The sequence below is a fragment of the Schistocerca piceifrons genome, chromosome 2 (genome assembly GCF_021461385.2).
Source record: "Schistocerca piceifrons isolate TAMUIC-IGC-003096 chromosome 2, iqSchPice1.1, whole genome shotgun sequence".
Lineage (NCBI taxonomy): Eukaryota > Metazoa > Arthropoda > Insecta > Orthoptera > Acrididae > Schistocerca > Schistocerca piceifrons.
This window is the reverse complement of record NC_060139.1, coordinates 291,505,932-291,529,108: the sequence shown is the minus strand read 5'-3', so window position 1 is coordinate 291,529,108 and position 23,177 is coordinate 291,505,932. Positions and strand designations below refer to the sequence as shown.

At 37.4% G+C, this 23,177-nt stretch overlaps 1 protein-coding gene across 2 annotated transcripts in view; it reads left to right on the top strand.

Moving 5' to 3' along the window:
* Positions 1-864: 864 nt before the first annotated feature.
* The window catches only part of LOC124776381 (protein O-mannosyl-transferase TMTC4-like), a 138,922-nt gene continuing 116,609 nt past the window's right edge, over positions 865-23,177 (top strand). For both annotated transcript variants that reach the window (XM_047251347.1, XM_047251346.1), the window contains exons 1-3: positions 865-1,477; positions 11,209-11,440; positions 14,028-14,211. In XM_047251347.1, the coding sequence (XP_047107303.1) occupies positions 1,348-1,477; positions 11,209-11,440; positions 14,028-14,211 (546 nt within the window). In that variant the 5' untranslated portion in view covers positions 865-1,347. The remainder of the gene's footprint in view (positions 1,478-11,208; positions 11,441-14,027; positions 14,212-23,177) is intronic.

Below are 23,177 nucleotides of genomic sequence, written 5' to 3'. Positions count from 1 at the left end.
TTGTGAGACCACGCATTGTATAAATTGTGGATCATATGCGGGGAAATAGCCCCAGAATGTGACGTGGCAGCTGTTAAACTAAAAGTTAGCTATTTAGAAATGCCTACAGAAACGAATACATTTGTTGGAAGAGTTACGTGTCTGCAGATGATTCTGAAATGCCAGCTGTCCGTTAGTTTTCCATAGCAGACAGCATTTTCGTCTTTGAGTGTTTATTTCTTTTGTAAATGTGTTGCGATCCCTGATTTATCGCTGCGCGAAATATATTTTCAGGCATAACATTTGGATTTCGTCTTCCTTGTAGTTGACGCTTCTCACAGCTTTAATGCTGTAACCTGCACTATATAACATTAATGCTTGCCCGTATGTTTTCAGTTGTAAAAATATCGAAAGCTGTGCAATAACAGATAATTTGTGGCGTCTTGTGTGATACGTAGGCTAGCTAGGCATCAGTACAGAAAGCCACAAGCGTGTGTGAACCCGGCTTTTAATGTGTGTATAAGCATACGATTAGAGGGATGCATGTGTAAGAAATTCATGCCTGTGGAAACCTGGCTTACTGCTGCTCCATGTATCAATTTTTCGTATAGTTTTCAGTCTCTTATAGCAATGTGTGTCAACGGCAGCGTCGTAACAAACAAAAATAAATAACTGCGCAATTTTCTTGACACCGACGTCTACTGACAGTTTCAATAATATTGTACATTATCAGCTAATAATATTATCTACAGCTGTAGATTTCTCGCCTTTGATACTAATTAAGATCACCAGTAATCCACGGCCGCCTATATCATACGCCGCCAGGATTGATAGGGCAAAGTTAGTCGATTGCAGAGTAGAATCAAGTATCGAAGTGCCGAAAATGTCGACTGCGTCGTGTGTCTTATCAACAGTGTTAATCTGCACTTACGTACTTAAGAAGCCGGTATGCTTGCTCACGTCGTGGATGGAGTAGTTGCTTTTTTGGCGTAATGAAACTCGCCTCAAATAATCGAAAATGATAGTAATTCCACGAGTCATTCGAGGGACTGAAATAAATCAGCAAGTTGAAATGGCAGTTTTAACTAGATGTGCTCACTTGACGTAACTGTCAGCTAAATTCCTGTGTTTTTTATTAAAGCAAATGAAAGACTGAAATTTTTGGAATAATGTATTTGGATGCAGTTTTTTCGTGAATTACATGTAATCCTTTGGAGAAGGCTGTACTTATAAAACTATATCCTGTTGTCGCTGTGGGAAATTTTATGTTTTTATTCCTGCAAAACATAAATAACGTAAATATTAGAAATAAATCTTCAAATTTGAGGCCCACCAGATAGTATTATAACGAGAACAGAACCAACCAAAATGAGAAATGTGAATCAAAAGTTGTTTGAGAGAATAGGTGACAGGTGGTCAGATGACTCTGATGACGATAAGCCTAAACGCGGCTCAAGACGCAGAGAAGTCTCCTGGGACTCAGGATTACCATTCCCGAGTGCGTAAATTGCAGTTGTAATGTGACGAAAATTCCTATATATGTGTTGTATATAGGGAACATAATAGCTATTGTAACAGTATAACTAGTTTCAAGAGGAGTTCCAATTTAATGCTCCACAAGTTATTTTGAAAATAATATACCAATTGTCTCATTTTTGTATCGTACTGAAGCTACTGCCAAAACCTAATATCATTTCTTTTTTTTCTTCTTTTTTTTTTTTTAATGTTCTGTGTTTCGCCTGTTGTGTAAAGCAACTTGTGTGCTGTATTGATGAGTGATATTGGCTGCTCGTAAGCATGGTGTATGTTGAATTGATTGCTCTTTGAAATCACAGTAATAGGTAACAAGTTGTTGTTAGTGCATTGCCATCGAATGTTTTGTGGTTAGTGTGCTGTTGTGTGGTTTCTCTTGCCGGTAACTATTTAACAATATTGCATTTCTTATTAGTTAGGTAGGTGACATAGCATCTCTTCTCTATCTCAGCTTCATAGCAACTTTGTGGTAGGAATTCCTGGAGTGATTTTTGTTTAGCTATTCTCCGCCAAGAAGCCAGGTCTGTAAATAATAGAAGCCACATTCATATACCTAATGAACACCAGCATTATACGAAACAAAAACTAAACAATTATTTGTGTAATGCCAGAACTCTGGCAGGGTTATAGGAATACACAATTATAGCTGGCAAATCAGCAATACTGCTCTCTTATGACAGAGAATGAAGCAGTGATCTGTCAGCAGGCCAATGCCTTTTAGGATGACAGTACAACAGAGTTCAGTTTAGTGTATACGGGTAGAGGCTTTATTGAAACAATAAACAAATACCATGTTGAAAGCGGATGAGGTTGTCTGTTAGAAAAAGTAAGAATCTGAAAGTAACTTGCTTTATTTTACCCACATGTGGCGGAAGAGTTGCCAAAACAAAACAAAAAAGAAATGTTTTTAAGTGTCACACACAAAACAGATTCTTTTAAATGCCATTAGCAAATGGAATAAATGGGGAATTAATACGATAATGGTGTAATGTGATGACTTACAGGAAATTGGTTGAGTAAAGAAGTTATGTCCCTGTTCATATTTTTGTCTTTTGTGTTTTAAACTCTTCACCACACAGGTCATTTCTATGCAATATGAGGATATATGCCTTATCCATTAGAATTAGTAATTTATTTGTCCAAGACTAATTTGACAGTTGTATAGGATGGATCAGCTTAATAAAAAGAAAATCTCTTACAGGTCATATATACAAATATAAATAGACACAAGTGTTTGAGCTGAGGATTGCCAGTACATCTTATTCCAGTCTGTCACTGGCATATCCTTCATTTGCAGAGGCAGAATCACATCTCTAAAGACAGTCATGTTGTATGTCAATTCACTACAAATGCTTCAAATATTATTTTACTCTGTTATTGCCACAATCATGAGAACAATTTCCAGTGTAACTAGTTATATAATGAAATGTTTTTGTTATTTTGTAAACAGCAGAGTAAAATAATAAGTCAGTCACAATATCCACTGGCAGAGTTTCATTTTTTCTCAACTACTGTTCAATTTTTCATGTGAGATAACTACTTATAAGCTGCCCACTACCCATCTGTATCATCGGTCACTGACAGACTTTGGTAAAGAACCAAACTGCCCATCCTGTCACAGAGCGTACTAGCCTACAATGGGTGCTTCACTACCCTCAGTGTATTAATCCACCAGAACGACACTCATGCCTACCCCATTTTACGTCACTAGTGAGAAATGATCTTGATGTGGCGGTGAGGTTAACAATACATTTATTTATCAATTTAGTCCTCAGCTTTGTTTTGGTGTTTCACTAGGGAGAATGCAGTGGGGAAGCTACAAAAGTGACAGATGAGTCTGTTCCTTGGAGTTGTGGATTATGTAGCCGAGACAAGAAAATTGTGGAATGAAAGAAAGATTTGTGTCCTCCAGGCATAATTAGACATGGCACATTTTGAATTTGATAGGTTGAAGGGGGAAAGAGACAATGGGAGCTGGGAGAAGATGACAAGTAATAGGCAAAAGGAGAAAACTTAAGAAATAACATTTCAAATTCTGGTTAGCAATCAGTTTAACATGTTACTGTAAGTAGGGGATGGGCCTAAATCAGTTTTTCTGCTTAATAGGATGCAGTGGACTCGTAGGAATGACTTTAATGCTAGCTCAGTAGAAAAATCACCTAGAAAAAAAGAATCTGCCTACTAGGGAGCAGTTACAGAAGGCCAATTGGTACAGGGAGTGCAAGGTGTAGAATACCAGGGCACAAGCACTGTGAAACCTAGTGCCAAACTTAGCCAGGTGACAGAGAACATAGTGGCCTTGTGCACAGATTTTGATGGCAAGCATAAGGTACTCTTAGTTGAAGGAGCAGGATACAGCTTAGCTAGCAACTTAGAATATAGCATTAAGGATGACCTGGAGGAAGTAGGAGTAGCAACAGCACATACTCATGTGGGGTTTATTGAGATTTTGCAGCAACACAACCAGTCCTGGTTTAACACAGTTGTTAGCTGTGTGGAAAAAGAGCTGGGCTAGTTGTTTTTGACTGAAACAAAGTCGCATATCTGTTCCCTGCCTGTTGCTGTGATTGGTAGTTGGGGATACACTAATCATGGCTACCACTTGAGTAGGAGAGGGAAGATAAAGATTAGCTGAGCACCTTGCAGAAAGTGTAAGGGGGCTGCAAGCATGTAGAAAATCTCTAATTGTTGGAATCAAAGGGGCACATTCTTTAGGTTAGAGTCACGTTGCAGATTGACATTACTGAAAGAAATTAAAGGGATGTGAGACCATAAAATTGGTTTCATCAGAACATTAGAAGTCTGAAAATCAAGCTAGATCAGCTTATTGTATGCCTAGAAGATGTGGAAAATTGTTCCACCAATCTCTGAACATCATGTAACCACAGTGATGGAGATATTACATACCAGGGATTATAGACCTGCATCATTTTTCATGTAGAGTCAACTTGGAAAAAGAGCAGGAGTTGCAACATATGTAAAAGTTGGACACAAAGTGAAAAATTCTAAAACAAATAATTTTTCTGTTGATCGGAACCTAGAAGCATGTGCTTGTGGGTTGTCACTGCAGAAAACTTCTCTGATAACTGTAACAGTGTACAGATCCCCTCTAGGCAACTTTTAGCTATTTGCTGCATTACTTTCAGCTATTAGATGCATTACTGAGTAACCAGTCAGACAAGAAGAAACAGTTAGTAGTTTGTGGAGATTTCAATGCAGATTTCTTAAAAGGCACAGACAGGAAAAATGAACCAGAATTATTATTTGGGTGTTTCAGTATAATTTCAGTAGTCACTTTACCAACTCCTGTGCAGCAAAATAGGACACTAACTGATAACATTTTTCATAGACAGTGCTCAGACTGAAACAATTGATGTGTACCATATTGGTAATGGACTATCTGATCATGATGCACAAGTAATGGATATAAATGGTATGACACTTTATAACCCTAAGGCAAGCTCATACAAAGCAGTGAGGCTTCATAATGAGAACAGAATGCAGTGTTTTAAGAGTAAACTGAAAGGGGCTGTGGGGGGTGAGGAATGTGTAGAAAGAGATGCCAATGTCAAATTCAGTATATTCCATAGTAAATTTGTGTCAATATTTGGAAGTCACTTCCCTAAAAAATTATCCAGAGCATCTATGAAAAGGGAGGGGGAGTAAGCTGTGGATAACTAAGGAAATTATAATCTCGTGTAACAGGAAAAGGGAAATTTATGTAGAGGCCAGAGTAAGTCAAGATCTGACATGACTTGTATACTACAAAAAGTAATGTAATATTTTAAGGAAAATCATTAAAATGTCCAGAAGTATGCATGTTCTGACAGAAGTAAACAGTGTAGATAACTTGATTAGAACTGTATGGGACATTGTCAAACAGGAGACAGAACAGCCAATTAGAATACAAAATTCCATAGCAATAAACTAAATGACAATGTTGTGGCTGATAATTCATCAGTTACAAGTACATTTAACAATCACTTTCACTGCTATGTTTTAGCAGTAAATGTGGGATGTAACGGTTCAGTTGAAAAAGCAAGAGAATGTATTAAAAATGTCACTCCATAAAACTTTAAGCATCTAGAAGTAGCACCAACATCCTTCACTGAAATTAATACAATTATAAAAATACTAAAATACAAAAGCTCTTGTGCAGTTGATGAAATTTCAAACAGAATTCTGAAAAGTTGTTCCAACATAATAAGCAATGTCCTTATTGATATTCGCAATTTTTCATTGGCACAGAGAATTTTTCCAGATTGGTTATAATATACAATTATTAAACCACCTCATAAGGAAGATAACAAGATGGATTTCAATAATTATCATCCAATTTCCTTACTGTCATCTTTTTCCAAAATATTTGAGAAAGTGATCTACTCAAGAGTAGCCTATACATAAGTGATAACAATTTACTTAACTTATCTCAGTTGTGATTCCAGAGGAGTTGCTCGACTGATAATGGTATGTATACATTCACTCATCAAATAGTACAAGCCTTAAATAACAATGTACTGCCAGTTGGTATTTTTTGTGATCTTTCCAAGCCATTTGATTGTGTAGATCATGAAACTCTCTTAGAAAAACTCAAGTTATGTGGAACTGGTGATTTAACACATACCCAATTTTTTGGGAATGACCTTCCACTTAACATTCATTGAGCAAACATGGTACTCAAAATATACTCTCCTTAAATATTGAAAAAAAAGCACACACTACATTTATTTCTATGCAACAGTCATATACAGACTGATGAAAACTTTAACTGGTGGAAGCATATTCCTGAGCTTCACAAACTATTAAGTGCAGCTACTGTTTCTCTTCGCATAATTGCTAATCTTGGAAACAAACATATGAACCTTGCGACATATTTTGCATGTTTCCACTCAATAATGTCACACGGAATAATTTTCTGGGGCAACTCATCACTTAGGAAGAAAATATTGATTGCACAAAAGTGAGTAGTAAGAATAATATGTGGTGTTCACCCATGGACCTCTTAAGGGGAGAAGGGGAGTAGCCATTTTAACTGTGCCATCACAAACATATATTAGCTAATGAAATTCATCTTAAATAATCCATCATAATTTGAGAAGAACAGTGATATATATACCTACAACACTAGAGGGAAAAATAACCTTCATTACTCACTCTTAAAGCTGTCAGTGGCTCAGAAAGGAGTTCAATATGCAACAATAAAAAATTTTTGATAATTTGCCCAATAACATAAAATGTCTGACATGTAGCGAAGCAAGTTTAGATTCATTTCTTGTGGACACCCCCTATTCCATTGACAAATTTCTACTTAGAAATTGCTCGACAGTAAAAATGAAAGAGAAAAAAGAAAATTAAATTAAATTTAGGACAAAAAATAATGTGTGTTCACTAATCTTAACATTAATCATGTGTACATAACCTGTAAACTGAATTGTTCCACATCATTTCAATAAAAGAATCTTTCAAATGATCTGTGGAATATGTAACTCACTATCAGATCATTTCACACTCTCCAGTATTTTTCCAGTGAACAGCCTCCTAATCTGAAGTGTACTGCCAAAACCTCTCCGAAAATACTCATTCACTACTATAGTAGGCTAGTCATTGGACATATGTGGCTGCAGGCTTTCTGAGCATATTCGAGTGATAAAGTCTTCCCAGGTGATCAGCCGAGTGGTGGCATTGTCAAATTTGATGTACAGTATTGAAGTTCAAATCAGCATACTAAAGCAATAGGTCTTTTTTCTTAATTTTTAGACATTTACCCTTTTTTTTGCTTTTTGTCAAAATTCAGTAGATTTGGCACCCATCTTGCACAAATGTGTTCCATAGCCACTTTTTCGTGTAAATGTTCTTATGGCAACAGTGATTTCATTGCACTTTTAGTTGTTGATTTTTGCGTATCAGATGGTGCACTTCCACAGTTGTTGCAGTTCTCACATGTCCCAAGTGAATTGTCTTTAAGATCATGATCACACACAAATTCAGCAGCTCGTGTAGGAACAGATTCCTTAGAAACCAATACCAACTTTGGATGAATTTCGATTAATAATAAATTTTTGTTAGTTCAGCTTATCCATATGAATAAAACTGACACATACTTTAAAAGCTGTCCAAACAAAATTTGCATGCAGATCAAAGCATCACATGATTTCAGCATTTGTAATTGATAAAATCATGTGTGGTAAAATTAAGTTGGGCATGGGTGTAAATTTCCAACAAGTTATGAATGCCACACATTGTGCACCGAAGAAGAAGAAAAGAAGGCAATGGTGAAGAAGAAGAACCCAGAGCAGGGATGTTTAAAAAACTTAATCCCGACAGCAATATATGAGGCTAAAAGCACCCTGAACCATAAAGGACCAGTTAAAGCACTGCAGGTTCTGCTTATACCCAAGCCATCAGGTGGAATTACCCCCGTTGTCATTCCTGACCACACAGGTCTTTCAGTGTTTGGTTAACTGAGTGGTGGTGCTGTGGCTGTTTCCAGAAAAGTGAAGAACACACAGAACTCCCAGGAGCAGCTAGAGGAGGCAAGGAGACATAACTGCGTGCTACAACATTCACCAGTATACCAAGAAGAAAATCTCATTAATATCAGTTCCATGTGAGGCCAATAACTTTTCTCCATGTCTTAATAGTTGCAGTTATTTTTCTGTGCACACGTACCTGCATTGTTTTCACAGTGACTGCCCATCTAATGCTTCTTTCGGGGGGGGGGGGGGGGGGGGGGGGGGAAATACAGCTGATTTTCTTCCACAATACAAGCTTGTATGAGGGGCATTCAACAAGTAATGCAACAAATTGTTTGTCTCAGCCAATTTTGGTTCAGAAAAATTGTAAGTTTGTTTGCAGCATCCTTAAACATTCCTGCATCATCTCGTATATTTCTAGTAACTCTCAGTAGGTGGCTATACTACTATGCCTTCAAAATTACATTTGCAACTAAGGTGCATTCTAAACAAAGAGCAGCTACTCTTTTAGCGGAAAATGAAGCCATCACAAATATTCACAGGCTTTTTCAGAATAACTAGGGATAGTGGGCACTGGATAGAAGCACAGTGTCACCAGGCAAAGTGTCTGTTGTCAACAGAACAAGGAGAAGGAAATCTGTCTTATCCACATGCGCAGGCCAGCCACATACAGCTATGATGCCTGCAATGTTGCAGTGTGTGGAAACACATATTTGAAGTGACTGATGAATGACAGTTGCGCAACACAGTGCTCGACTTAACATCTCTGTTGGTAGTGCTGACTCACTTGTGCACCAGTCATTATATTCAAACATTTGTGCCTGCTGTGTTCCCCAAAACCATTCTGAAGTGCATAAAGATTAAAGAAGGGACATCTGTACCAAATTGCTTGCTTGTTATGAAGCTGAAAGAGAGGTTTTCTTATCAAACATTGTCACAAATGATGAAACATGAATTCCCCATTTTTTTTTCTGGATTTCCTTCAAAGAATCAATTCAAAACAGTACCTTCAGCTGGTGAAGTCAGCACTTTAGTCATCTGGAACTTTGAATGGGTTATTCTGTTCGATGTGCTCCTTCACTATCAAATTATAAACTTTGTAGTCCATCACAAGACTCTTCAGAAACTGAAGAAATTATTACAGCGTGTTCATGGCTGCAAAAAATGTGAACACACTTCTCTTTCTCTATGATAACGTAAGGCCATGCAGAAGTCTGTACACCCGAGCAGAGATCAAAATTTGATTGGCTATTCTTCTCCATCTGCCTTACAGCCCAGATCTTTCACATTCTGGCTTCCATCTCATTGGCCCACTGAAGAACGGACTGTGTGGGAAGCTCGAGAGCAGTTACGGAAAAGTTACTGATGCAGCTAGAACTTGGCAGAGATCAAACCAGTAGGATAGTACCATGATGTAATGCTTTCACATTAAGGTGGCCATAGAATTGAACTAAGATTAAGTTGAAAAGTAACATTTTGTAGCCAAAGAACTGGGGGAAAATACTGTGTATTTAAATCATGAATAAAATGATCCTGCTTTGAGAAAAATCATATGTTGCATTACTTATTCAAAGGCCCTTGTACTTCGTCTCTGACAATGTCATCACTGATGAGACATTAAACCTTAATCTTTTCCCCATCCTTTTAGGGTGTATCCCTATGTGGAAACACCAATATTGTTCGTTAAGAGAATCTGTAGCCTTGTCCTAAAGTAGTCCAGCTCACAGAGGAAATTAAGGAGGAGTTGTGATTCAGGAATTCTTTTAATTTGTTTTTAAATGCTGGTTGGCTATCTGTCAGACTTTTAATGCTATTTGGCAAATGACCGAAGATTTTTGTGGCCACATAATTAACCCCTTTTTGTACCAAAGTCAGATTTAACCCAGAATAGTGAAGATCATTCTTTCTTCTAGTGTTATAGCTATGCACTTCACTATTATTTTTGAACTTGTATGGGTTATTAATATCAGATTTCGTAGGTGAATATATGTATTGCAAAGGTACAGTGAATATCCTGAGTTCCTTAAATAAATGTCTGTAAGCTGATCTCGGATGGGCTCCAGCTATTATTCTGATTACGTGCTTTTCTGCAATGAATACTTTTTTTCTTAATGATTAGTTACTGCAAAATGTGATTCCATATGAAAGCATTGGATGAAAATATGCATAGTAGGATAATTTACTGATATGTTTGTCACTGTTATTTGCAATAACCCTAACAGCATAAGCATCCGAATCTGAATATTTCAGCAGATCATAAATGTTTCTGCCGTAGCAACAGAATTCTGTTCAAAGCCTGTATTAGTCAATGGTGTTATACCATTTACTGCGCAGAACTGGCCTTCTGCAGGTGTAGATGAGCAGCAACAGGGATCTGTTTTTCCCCACACAACATTGGCAAAGAAGGGAAAATGAAGCAGTGCTTTCTACTGCACCGCCAAAAAGCTTCAGACTTGTGCTAATTCTAAACTAGATAGACCCCGTTAAAGAAGTGATCGGATAGTACCTTCTTGAAAACTTGATTATGCTGTTACTAGTTGCTTTATATAGGAGGACTGACGTGTGGAGAAGTACGTAAAAAAGATGGAAGGTTGCTTTGTTTTTGACATATAGAAAGATGAGATGTTTATCCATATTGCTGTTACTGACCTTACAGTATCATATGAAAAATAAAGATTATTTTAGCTTTTGAACACTCTCATATCCCTGGAATTAATGTTAGTGTATAACCGTGTCATTTTCACTGTTTTAGGAAGTAATATGTCAGCACAGAAAATCCTTAAGAAAATTGAACTTAGCTAACTGCATTATGGTCTCAGGTAAAACATTTTTTACCTCATCTTGGACACTGATTTATTAATGTGATAAATACCAAGTTGTACCATGATAGAGTCCACACATTAAAGTGTGGTTCCCCCATAAATGCCTGAGAAAGTCATTTCAAGTTTGGAGAAAAGGATGGGCATACTGCCTACACTAGGACCACACCTAATAATTCACTGTCGTGCTAAAATCAATCTTCGTGTTGACAAAAGTTGTACTTTTTCATGAGTCATGCTTGGTTAGCTTATTCCATAGGACACAGTCTGCACAAGCCACAAATCACAATTCAAATCCAGGGAAAGTTTCTTTTCAATATATATTATGTTGCAGTATAGGAGAGTGAAATTTGGTTCAATATTGTTATTTCAGACATCTTAATCAGTTTCTCCATCTTTTTCAGAACTCTCAGGACCATTTTCAGCAGTTATTGTTGGCCTGGTGGCAATACTTTGCTACAAAAACTCAGTTGATGGTGAATTTGTATTTGACGACACTGAAGCCATTGTGAATAATGAAGATTTGCGGCCTGAGACTCCAGTTTGGAATTTATTTTTCAATGATTTTTGGGGGACGAGACTTACAGACAAGACTAGCCACAAGTCATACAGACCACTGACTGTCCTTTCTTTCAGGTACAAAAAAATATAATCTTCACTTGTTTATATGTGTCATTCTATATATACTTATATATACTATATCTGTATATACTTATGTATTAGAGATTTGTAGATATGAAACAACTATTGACTGGCATAAGTTTTCATGTACATTTTCTTTTTAATGATTTGTTATTGCTTACACACACACACACACACACACACACACACACACACACACACACACTCTCTCTCTCTCTCTCTCTCTCTCTCTCTCTCTCTCTCTCTCGCCCCGTGACTTCTAAGTGCCAGGATGCCCTACTAATCTACACCTTCAGTAACTAAAAAAATGGTCAGCCACCATATTTTCAGATAACCTAAGTGGGCTGTGCAAGAAAATTCAGTATACGGTACTAGAAAGTATCAAACAAATTATCAAGAGGTTTGGTAACTTGCCATGTATTATGCTCACAGTGCAATGAGAATGATCAGGGTATCACATTTCAGTTTGATTTATACCTCAGTCTATGTTCAGTATTTAGTATAATGGTGTTCAGTAAATCTCTGGAGAGAAAGTGAAGGGGGCTTTAAAGAATCAAACAAAATTTAAAAGTAAAGCTTCAGACACACTCCAATGTTGTCATAAGAGGCACGCAAAGCGGTAAGTGAAGAGATAATTTTGATGTCATTGATCAAAGTATAGAGTGAAAAAAAGAAAGAAGGTTAGAGTTCAATATTCTGTCTACATTTATACTTGACAAGCAAATATTAATGGCACTCTGAGCAATTCCACTTGCATACAGAACAAGGGGAAAATGCATTTTTACATGTACTAAATTCTCCTATCTTATGCTCATGGTGCTACAAAGATTTTGTAGCAAAGCAAGCTGGGACCCATTCCCATTTTGTTTTGTTATTTGCGTCCTTTAATGATTGAATTTTTTTCTTCTTAATTATCATTAGTGTTACTGAGAGATGTGCCATAAGATATAGCTGTCATTCTGTAATTCTGAGTATAACATCAGGCCCAACTTTGCTAAATTACATTAGTCAGAACAATTTCCTAATTAATTTGAACAATTTCAAGAAAAAAGTTTTGCTAAAGTTCAGTTCACTAAGCTAACAGTAATTATTTCCTATTCCAGTCACATTGTTGACATGTAAACATATGAAATTACAATATTACTGATCAAGTTAGGAAAACAACCCATAGACATCATTAAAGTATTCAAGAAGCTAATTTCCATAACATTGTAGGAACATCAGCACTTAATTAGTGTCCAGTTAACACTTTTGTGTATGGCATCATTTAATTAGCTGTTTATCCAGTTTCATTGTCAAGAAGGCTTATTTCAATTTTAACTCTTATTGTAACATAAAGTTCAGACCAAAACCAATTTTTCTGCACTATTCAATTAATTTGAGATGTAAAATTCTAATTGTAAATCATCAAAATTACATGTTTAACAATGTGAAACTTAAGTAGCCATGTTTGCAAAGCTAATATAGACACTGGGCCTAATGCCATTTTAAGTCAGTCTGTTACGAGATTTTGAGTGTGAACTCACATCAGTCAAAAGAGCCATAATGTACTTATGCAATAATGTGTTTAACTTAATATGAAACTGGACTGTGTATCAGAACTGTTAATAACATATGTGAATTAACTTGAATATGAAAGACAGTCAGTGCCTAGATTGTGAGCACGAAACCAATGTCAATCTGAACTGTAATAATGTAAAGGTGCAATGATATGTTGTCATGAATAAGACAGTGTACAGTGAAGTAGGACAGTTAACAATGGTTGCTGATCAACTTGAATATAAAAATGCCATACACATTGGTCCTCTGAGTGAGACTGTTGTTGGATGGTTAGGTTAGGTTATACTGGACAGTGACTATTGTCTAATTAGAAGGCACAGTATGTGCATACCAGATAAATGCAACTTAATTGCATAATTAAGACATGGACTGGCCATAACTAATTCAGTGAGGGGGTCTGATTTTTGTACATTTTTCGCCATGATCGCTGCCTCCGAAAAACTACAAGCTGATGTGTGGCCAGGTATGTCACATGTATGGTGGAGACAATGTAGCTACTGCACAGTCTTCCTCTGATGTAGAATCCTCAAATTTATCCAACAAGTTTTCACAAGAACACTTTGTCCTTTCTTCCAAAAAATTCCATTTAAGTTTTCTAGTAAACTTAAACACTTATGATCCTAGTGTCACATGTCTGAATTTAATCTAATGTCTGCTGTGACAGGTACTTAACGATGACTCAAGACACTGGAGCAGTACTGTAAAATTGGTTGAGCTAGCATTGTGCATACAGCTTCCTTTACAGATGCCCTACACTTTCATAAATGTCCCCCAACAAACCTAAACTACACATATTTGAAGGAAATATTTTACAATTTGCCTGAAATGAGGAAAAAATCAGTCCATGTGATGGAACAGGAATTTGCATAATCCCTTTCGCAGTTTAAAGTCATAATCATTTTACTGCCGTACTTGTTCGTGACACAAACATTATCAGCTCCTTCAGTTGGCCCCAGCTGGAATCTGTATTTTTTAATTTTTGTTTTTTATTTCTTTTATTGATTGCGTGCTGATTTTGTAGGTGGAATTACTGGTTATCTGGAGGACTGAAGCCATGGGGATTTCATGTGACCAACATATGGCTGCATGCTCTTGCATCTGTACTACTTTTACCATTCTGTGACATACTTTATGGTGGCAGATGCCCAAGAGCATCGTTCCTGACTGCATTGCTTTTTGCTGTCCATCCTGTGCATTCAGAGGCTGTGAGTTATCAAGTACTTTTATTTCTGTAGATGCCCAGTTGGTTAAAATTTGTTTTTGTGCTTTTTGTGTTACTCTTCATATGTGAACAGTTTCATATGTAGTAAGTGCATGTTAAATCCTTCAAAACAAAATTATTTCATTATAATGTGCTACATTATTATTGGATGCTAAGCTGTAATATTCTACTTATGGTGGAGACCTTAAAATTGTTGACTGGCAAACACAGATTGCGATGCTTTTGTTAGAGAAATAAACTTTGATATGGTTTCTCTTAAAACACTAAACACTTTGGCTACCTTGGCTATGGAAACACCCACCATAAGAGTACCAAAAATTTGCCCACAGTTGAATTCACTTTGCACCAACATAATGCACTTACAGCTACACAGAACCTGTTCTGACCATGGCTGACACTTGCAACCAGCTGAAGGCATTGCAGAGGTGCTATTTGTGGTCAAATACAATTCATTTATGTACAAGCGTGTATTTCCTGTGGTCTTCACATTTCTTTTGTTCAGCACCAATAGGTTTTCACAAGGTGAATGTTGAATGGTCATGCTTTATTGTCTTAAGATGTGAATCCATCACTGAAATGTTGTCTGCATTCCTGTATAATGGGATGTAGGATTGTGTCCTGATACAGAAAAAAACCTCAAATTACCATTTAATAGTGATGAGAGGTGTCCAGCATCCAAACATGGTAGCAATTGAAAACATGACTGACCTAAATCCCGTTCGAAGCTGTGGGACTTCTTTGCCTAAAGTATGCATTGCTATTTAACCACCCATACATTCTTTTATGACAGTTGTCAGGTATCAGACAAATTCTTCACTTGACAATGAAAAAAACTCAATGCCATTGATCCATGTTCCATCCCAGTAGTTTCCTTGGCCACCTTCTTCTCGCACCACAGCACTGCTGAGTTTGTACTGCTATTTTTAATGGACACGCAGAGATCAAATTGATGATGTGGAGACGGTTGCATACTGTCTGAGTCAACACAGCCTTCTGAGTCACCTCCAAAAAGTATTGCAAAGTTTTCTCCTGTTCTCCTTAAAGTTTGCAAGAGCTATAATTTCTTGGTAGCTTTCTTCAGCTGGTGTTATGACACCTTCACAGCTTCAGTGTTCTGTATCTCATGATAGTAGTTCAACATATAAATTTCTTGTGCAACAGCCCTTTTTACAGTAAAGTGACAATACACACGTGATCTTATTTTGAAATGAACCTTCAAGGCAACTCTAGGCGCAAAGTCTTGTTCACATTTGGAGATTACATGCCTCCTACTATACTGCACCAAGAATCTAGATTTATTCTTTTTTCTCCAATACACAGGTGGTTGTGTGTATATATTTACTGTGGTTACAAAGAGTATTCAGAAAGATGTTACTGATTTTAAAAAAAGTAATTAAAAAACTTCATCCACATACAGTAAAAATCATGAGGGTGGTGCAGAACTTACATTCAGCAGTTTGTTACACACATTAGTAGATAAGCAACAATGTATGTAAATTACCGTAGGTTAACGTAGTGGAACAGTGTTCTTTCTGGTGACTGATGAGTCTTTTATAAGTAAGCTTGGCTAAACACTCATCCACACACCACGCCTGTGCACATAAATTATGATGGCACTGCACCTATATGTCTCGTCAGAAGTAGCCAATGACAAGCTCTTAACCAGATGATGTCTACTATTTGCTTGCACTATGACTAGTATTTCAAGACAGCCCTCCATTATAAAAAAGTTCCTTTTCCCACATTTGAAGGAAATTGGAAAATATAAACTTTAATGGTCAGAATTTACACACTTATTAAAATATTCCTGGCTATTATGCAATGGTTGGATGAATTTCTTTTTGATACCCAACAATTTGATTTGATAAGAGTCAGTTACTGGCAGCTACAAGTGGGTAATATGGAAGGCCATAGAGATTGTTAAACACACCAGTAATTTTAATCAGTAGGAGAAGGGTGTGACAACTAAATGTTTTCTGGATACTGGTGTTGAAGAATGTGTCAGTCTTCCACCATGGTGGACAACAGCAATTGACAACAGCCAATTGTGCTCAAATGTGATGTCGTGCCTCTGTGCAAGAGCATGCAGAAACAGAATTTTACTTCAGATAGTGAAATGTGAGATGTCATTCTGGGAATGAGATGTCGCACTTCCTTGCTCTTGATCGGCTGATAAAAGATATTGAGTTAAGGTGGTTAATAAGTAGGAAGCACACCACTTTTGGGAGGTGTTTTTTTGTAGTTTGTGCAGATGAGAGTTGTACCAATCCTGTGCTATCAGCGAGGGGGGAGGGCTGTGAGAGGGCACCTCCTGGGTGGTGTTGCCTACTCTGTGGTGCCACAGGTGAAGGGAGAGAATACGATATCCATGATGTCAAAGAAGTGCTTGCCAGTGAACAAATGATGCTGAAGTATATTTGTACAAATTATTATTGTTGATCTAAATGATTAATGGAAAATCTCATATAAAGATGTGAAACAAATACTAACAAAGAGATAGAGGGGCTGGCCAGTACTTACCTCAGCTCAGTACAGCCGATAGATACACAAAAAACAGAACCGAAAATTTATGTTTTGTAACGTGCACGTGGGGCACACAATACTCATTAAAGCCTGTACTATGGTAAGTGAGTGGGGTTTACCTTACGAGACAGGATTTTTGTATAGATATTGACCGCGTGTACCTGAATGGAGGCAAATCAGACTTACACCCACTCGGTAATAACAATGATACGTCAAATAAGTCCGAAATACAACTACATGTCAGGACGGACAAAAAGCAACACAGAAGATACTACCAATTTGTTAATAATACGGTCGCCAGCCTAATTAGGCATTAACTGAGTTTCTTCCCTGTACAAGTTGATGTAAATTCATGCAAAACAACACATAGTAACACTGCTTAATATAGTAAATTTTATGACCAGAAAATCTATTGAACTGATAGTTTCACTTTCTGTACTGATATGGGAAAACCATGAATACATACACTACACTATAATGTATACTACCAAACTCCGTACTGTCTATTGATCTGATTAAAACCGGGCATAGGTTACCCTAGAAATAGCACTTTGGGGCTACACACAAAATGTCATTTTTTTGATAAAGATAAAACACTGATAACTTTTGACATATATATTGACTTTAACTTTTGCTGTTCAAATCAATTTAGAGCACTTCAGAATTCAAATGAATAAAAAAGGGGGGTGGGGGGGACCTTGAAACTGTTGTGATCACTGTATTGAAAAAATTAATTACTGACACCGTTATGCGCTCAGGATTTCCAATATATGAGTTACTACTCTCTTTATCTTATTTCCTACTCATTTAAATACGTTTATATCTGTCTCGAAATAATTAAACTTCATTACTAAATCAATATTAAAGTTATCTTCCAACTTTATCAGACCTTCGTTATTCATTTACTGGTTCATTAACAAAACAGTTCTTAAAACACCATTCTAACATAGTTAGGTCTGCAAGTAATTATTATTAACACAAAATTTGATTTTTCATCTCGGGACACTCGGATTGCACAACATTTGGAAAGGACCCTATCTAGGTTATTTGTGAGGATAATTAAATGATAGGAAAGTTCTGGTAAAATTTAAGTTGTTATTGAACAGTATGGAACAAAAGTAACACTGGTCCATACGAATACAGTACTAAAAGTTTCAACCTGTTTGTATCGATGCGGCGGTTGGCAGGCGGCGAGATGGCGAGGCACAAAGCACACATACAACCACAGCTATGGCTCTTGACGTATCGGCACTTTATTTCTTCATAGCGTCGCAATACTTTTCCATTTAGTGCCTATGGAATTTTGCCATGCTGTATGGGCGTTGTAACGGCATACTCGAGGCTCAATCAAACTACGTCTTCCAGGAGAGCCTCCTCGATCCAGAACGTGTTGCTCAGACGAATGCCAAACTCCAACTACTACTACTGAGCCCGTTGTGCCGCGCAGTGCCCGTGTGCATTTTCCCATGCTCGCCTGCCATCCACCTTTTACCGCTCACTTACAGACAGGGTATTCACCCGAGGTTTTGCATTCTACATATCCTAATACATTGTCTACGTATGGACCAAACACACAGTTACAATTTTAAACATGTTACAACAGCTTCAACATTTGTTACATTTCAATTCTATTACAATATTGCTTGACATTTGACATAAACATTAATTTTCACATTGAAACTCGTTTACAGTTTTCTTAACACAATGGCATGAAACAAGAAAACAAATGAAATCAGAACATCAATTACTCAAGTTTAACGAAAAATCAGATGGAAAAAAAATTATTTATATGTACAATAGTACAACGTTGTTGTTGTTATACATGTCCCTGTTTCCAGTAAATTTCACTAAGTGCAAATTTGATGGGAACACTAAACTTTATATTTATACAGTGGTTCTGAATCTTTGTGTGAATGTGCCATCATAAAAGTTTATACCACAAAACTTCCTTTCACTCACTTCATATAGGTCTATACTTTTTAATATATCGAGAACATTTACCTATCATTTACTTAAGTGCCTTTTGCACAGTCCAACCTCCTATCACAACATAATTTAAATAGCAAATTACTTATTATTAAATTTCTCAGAAAAATAAATTCAAAAGCTGAAACACAAACACTTAACTACAAAGCATATACAAATACCTATATACACTATAAGACAATTTGTTGCTGCCAGTCCATTTCCTTATTTACTAATAAACACACAATAATATTTAGAAAAATCACTACATATATTTACTGCCTATTATTCAGATTTGGGTAGTCCATTTCGCATCATTTTATCACATCTCCTGTACCACACTTACAATTCTTCTTTGACTATTTATCTGCCCTCTTTGGTTTTTGGCGGTCCCATCTTTTATTTGGCTTGCAGCATTTACTCTTTCTTTTCAGCTCTTTTCTCCATACACCTCTACATTTATAGTACATTTGGTAATCTGAAACTCACATAAGTACATTAGCACACTGACATTGGTATACATACATTTTCAAAGGTTTGTTACATTTGGAATAAAATAGTTTCAGCATTAGATCCAGCACATTTACTGCAGATTGCTTTCTGATTGTACTTAGGTTACTCACTCCTAGGAAAATACAGTTTCAGGTCCACAACATTTCTTACACCTAAAGGTCTTTTGGATTTTGGGTAGATCAGGTAGTAAGCATTATCATGTGGAATGTTCTGTATTATATACGGTCCATTATAAATGTATTTAAATTTGGAAATTTCATGGTTCAGTTCACTAGATTTTTCGTGGGTTTTTAAAAGAACATAATCCCCAATTTTGAATTTTGAAACTTTCAGATTTTTATCATGTCTTTTAGATCTAGATTCAGCTTTTTGCTTTGCCCTTTTTCTGACTAATTCTTTCTTTTGACTCAACCCCAAGCTTATACAAGGTGGAAACTCTAGTTTTTCCTCAATTAAACTTTTACTTCTGCTGCCTAACAAAATTTCTTCCGGTGGGAACCCAGTATTTTCGTGATGTACTGTGTTCATAACGTTCTCAAAGTCCAATATAAATCTGCCCCAGGCTCTAAATCATGCCCCTTCCTGTTTTTTCTGCAATGCACCTTGGTCGACTGTGACATCATCCCAAGATAAGTTCCTGACCTGTGAGCCATTTATATCTGGTGGCTTTCTAGGTTTCTGGAGTTCAAAGTCTTTACTTACTTGAACTCTTTGCAAAATAAACACTGAGTCGTCAGGTGATTCTTTCTTTCTTTGTTCAGTCTCAACATCTGGGTTTTGTTTTGAAACTTCGTCATCAGTAGGTACAATATCGCAATTAGCTGTATTCCCATTATTTTCACTAGTACCGAAATACTCGTCATCTGAACTATCGTCAGAATCCGACCATTCTGGATCGCTTTCAGTTTCTAACATAAAAGCTTTTCTGAGACAGGAACTAAGTTCTTCCTCTGCATCTTCGTTAGATTTTGATTTTAACTCAATATCCTCTTTTGGCAAAACGACCTCATTATCAGCTTTACTCACATCCACTGCTACTTCATATTTAGTGTAATCCTCGTGGACTTCAGTTACTCTTAGTCCTTTCCCAAGGTGCCTTTTGGTAACAGCTTGTACTGTTGGCGGATCATTAACAGAAGTTACTTCCTCATCAATGCTTAGGATTTCATCCTCCAATTCCTTCCTATCTTTAACCTTCGTCCTATCGGCAGCATGCGTACTTTGCGCGGCGCTATTTACTCTCTCCTCTTCAAATTCGGGCCAAGTCACCTTATCGACGTCCCTACTATTTCCTTTTTCACTAATTAACCTCCTTGCCTCATACTCCTCCTTAAAATCCTCCCACTCACATTGCTTGAGACCCTTGTACAGATCATCGATCCGCACACGCCAATCAGTTACTTCTGCTAATTCATTCTCGCGATTTACTTCATTGCTAACACTGCTAACCGCACCTCTGTGTATCCACTGTTCCATCTACTATTTCCTTCGCCACAGAATTACCACTTGTAATGTATTCACCAGTTCTTACGGCAATGTTCGTACCTAATGCTGCCGCATTGCTAGCGGCTTCTCTCTGAACATCTATCCTGCTAGGCTGGGCCGTTGCCCTCTGATGCTCCACTCGCCTGTTAACATGTATCGCTCTGCGCGGCGAAGATGAGTCATCTGCGCTCGCACCTGACACTTGTTCCGCAACAACACGTTGCGTCGTTCCACGCCTGTCTCTAAGCTGTCTCATAACTTTACTGTCAGTCTGGTAATGTTTCTTAAATCGGGGCCGGTATGTTCTGTCCACTTCCGTTTGGCCCGCAACTTTCACGGAAATCAGTTTCCTGCGTCGTTATTATTTTGTGTGGTGTACCCTCTACCGTGATCTAGATAACTCCCTCTTCCTCTTCCTCTACCTCTCTGTATCACGTTGACGCGAAACCCATCACCGTCATTTCTCTCGTCATTATTGCGGTTATTCTTGTTACTAAAATTGTGATAATTGGCACGACTTTTGCGCCAGTGGTCTTCGTCTTCGACCCTTTCGAGAAACGCTTGGAAGCTACGATGATTGCTTCCCACGTATCTCTTCGAATCTTCTGGAAGCTTTTTATATAGCACCCATACGATTTCTGAATCGGATCTTCTCCCTCTTAAATGTGTCAACTTTCGGTACCAATATTCGCAGAAATCTTTCAAAGAATTTCTGCCCCTGTTATCATGAAGTTTGGCCATGATAAACTCGCGCCACAAATGATCCTGTTTTTGTTCGGACCAATATTCTTCTGTAAACTTTTGTTTAAACTCTTTGAACGTCATTAGTTCAGTATTCAAGTTAATTCCCCAGCACTTAGCATCACCTGCTAAGGCGCTAATTACTACGTTTATTTTCTCCTGACCAGACAAGTGTTCAGGAAACATCCTCTCGCAATTTTAATGAAATCCAACGGATGCCATCCGTTATGTTTCTTGGCGGGATCGAAGCGCTCCCCACCTTCCAACAGCTTCGTAAGTGGTGTGCCATTACAGACAACACCAGGCCTATCTTTGATTTTACTCTTGAGATCGAAAATTTTGCCTTGAATTTTCGATGTATTTTGTTCACACTTTTGTACACATCCGGTAACTTTTTCGCCTAAATCTCTTTCAGTGTCTGAAACTGCCTTTTTCAACTGTGAGATTCCGTGTTGGCATTCATTTACGATCTCAGTTTTAAGACCGAAAACCTTTTTGTCTACTTTTGTTTCAACTAGAGGCTCTACTTTCTCTTGGATGTTGAGAATCTCAACATCAAACCTACTGTTAATGTTATCAATTTCCCCCTGCATAGTATTCATATTTTTATTAATTGCGTCAATTTCATGCTTCATAGTATTTACTACAGAGCTTAAATTACCCACTTTTTGTTCTACCTGTTCTATTTGTTTACTAATTTTAATTCCCTGTTCTTCGACCTGTGCCTTAAGCTGATCATTCTGTGTTTTGAGCTGATTACTTTGTGTTTTAAGCTGCTGATCAACATGTTTTTTAAGCTGATCATTCTATGTTTTGAGCTGCTTGTCAACGTGTGTTTTAAGCTGATCATTCTGTCCTGCAATTTGTTTGGTTAATTGTTCGAATAAATCGTTCATGCTTAAAATTTTTACGCTGTTTTGTTCTACTAAATCGGTGTGTTCCAATCCAACATCAAAATTTTCTTTCGATTCTTTCTTTATCTGTGGTGAATCAAACATCTCAGTGGATTCGTTCACATACCCACTATCATCTACAAAGTCATCCTCTACTTCCTGTTTTATTCCTTGCTGTGTTCTAGGCAATCTCGACATTTCAATCTGTTCGTTAACATGTTCATGATTTTGTATGTACCCCAATTGTCTACCGCTAACGCCATCTGTTATCTGGCCGCGTAAACTCCTGTCATTGCCAGCCGCATTTTTCATTACGCTCGGCACATCTACTGTGTCTACGTTCTTGTCCATACCGAACGCAAGTTACGCCTCACTACCGTACTTGACGTTCACTGCTATTTACTTTACTGAATATTATTACAATTTGTGCCACTGAACATCCACTGTTCGGTATTCACATTAATTTGTGACCGACAACACTGGATGTCCTGTCACCGGGAGCCACTTGTAACGTGCGCGTGGGGCACACAATTCTCATTAAAGCCTGTACTATGGTAAGTGAGTGGGGTTTACCTTACGAGACAGGATTTTTGTATAGATATTGACCGCATCTTCTTGAATGTAGGCAAATCAGACTTACACCCACTCGGTAATAACAATGATACGTCAAATAAGTCCGAAATACAACTACACGTCAGGACAGACAAAAAGTAACACAGAAGATACTACCAATTTGTTAATAATACGGTCGCCAGCCTAATTAGGCATTAACTGAGTTTCTTCCCTGTACAAGTTGATGTACATTCATGCAAAACAACACGTAGTAACA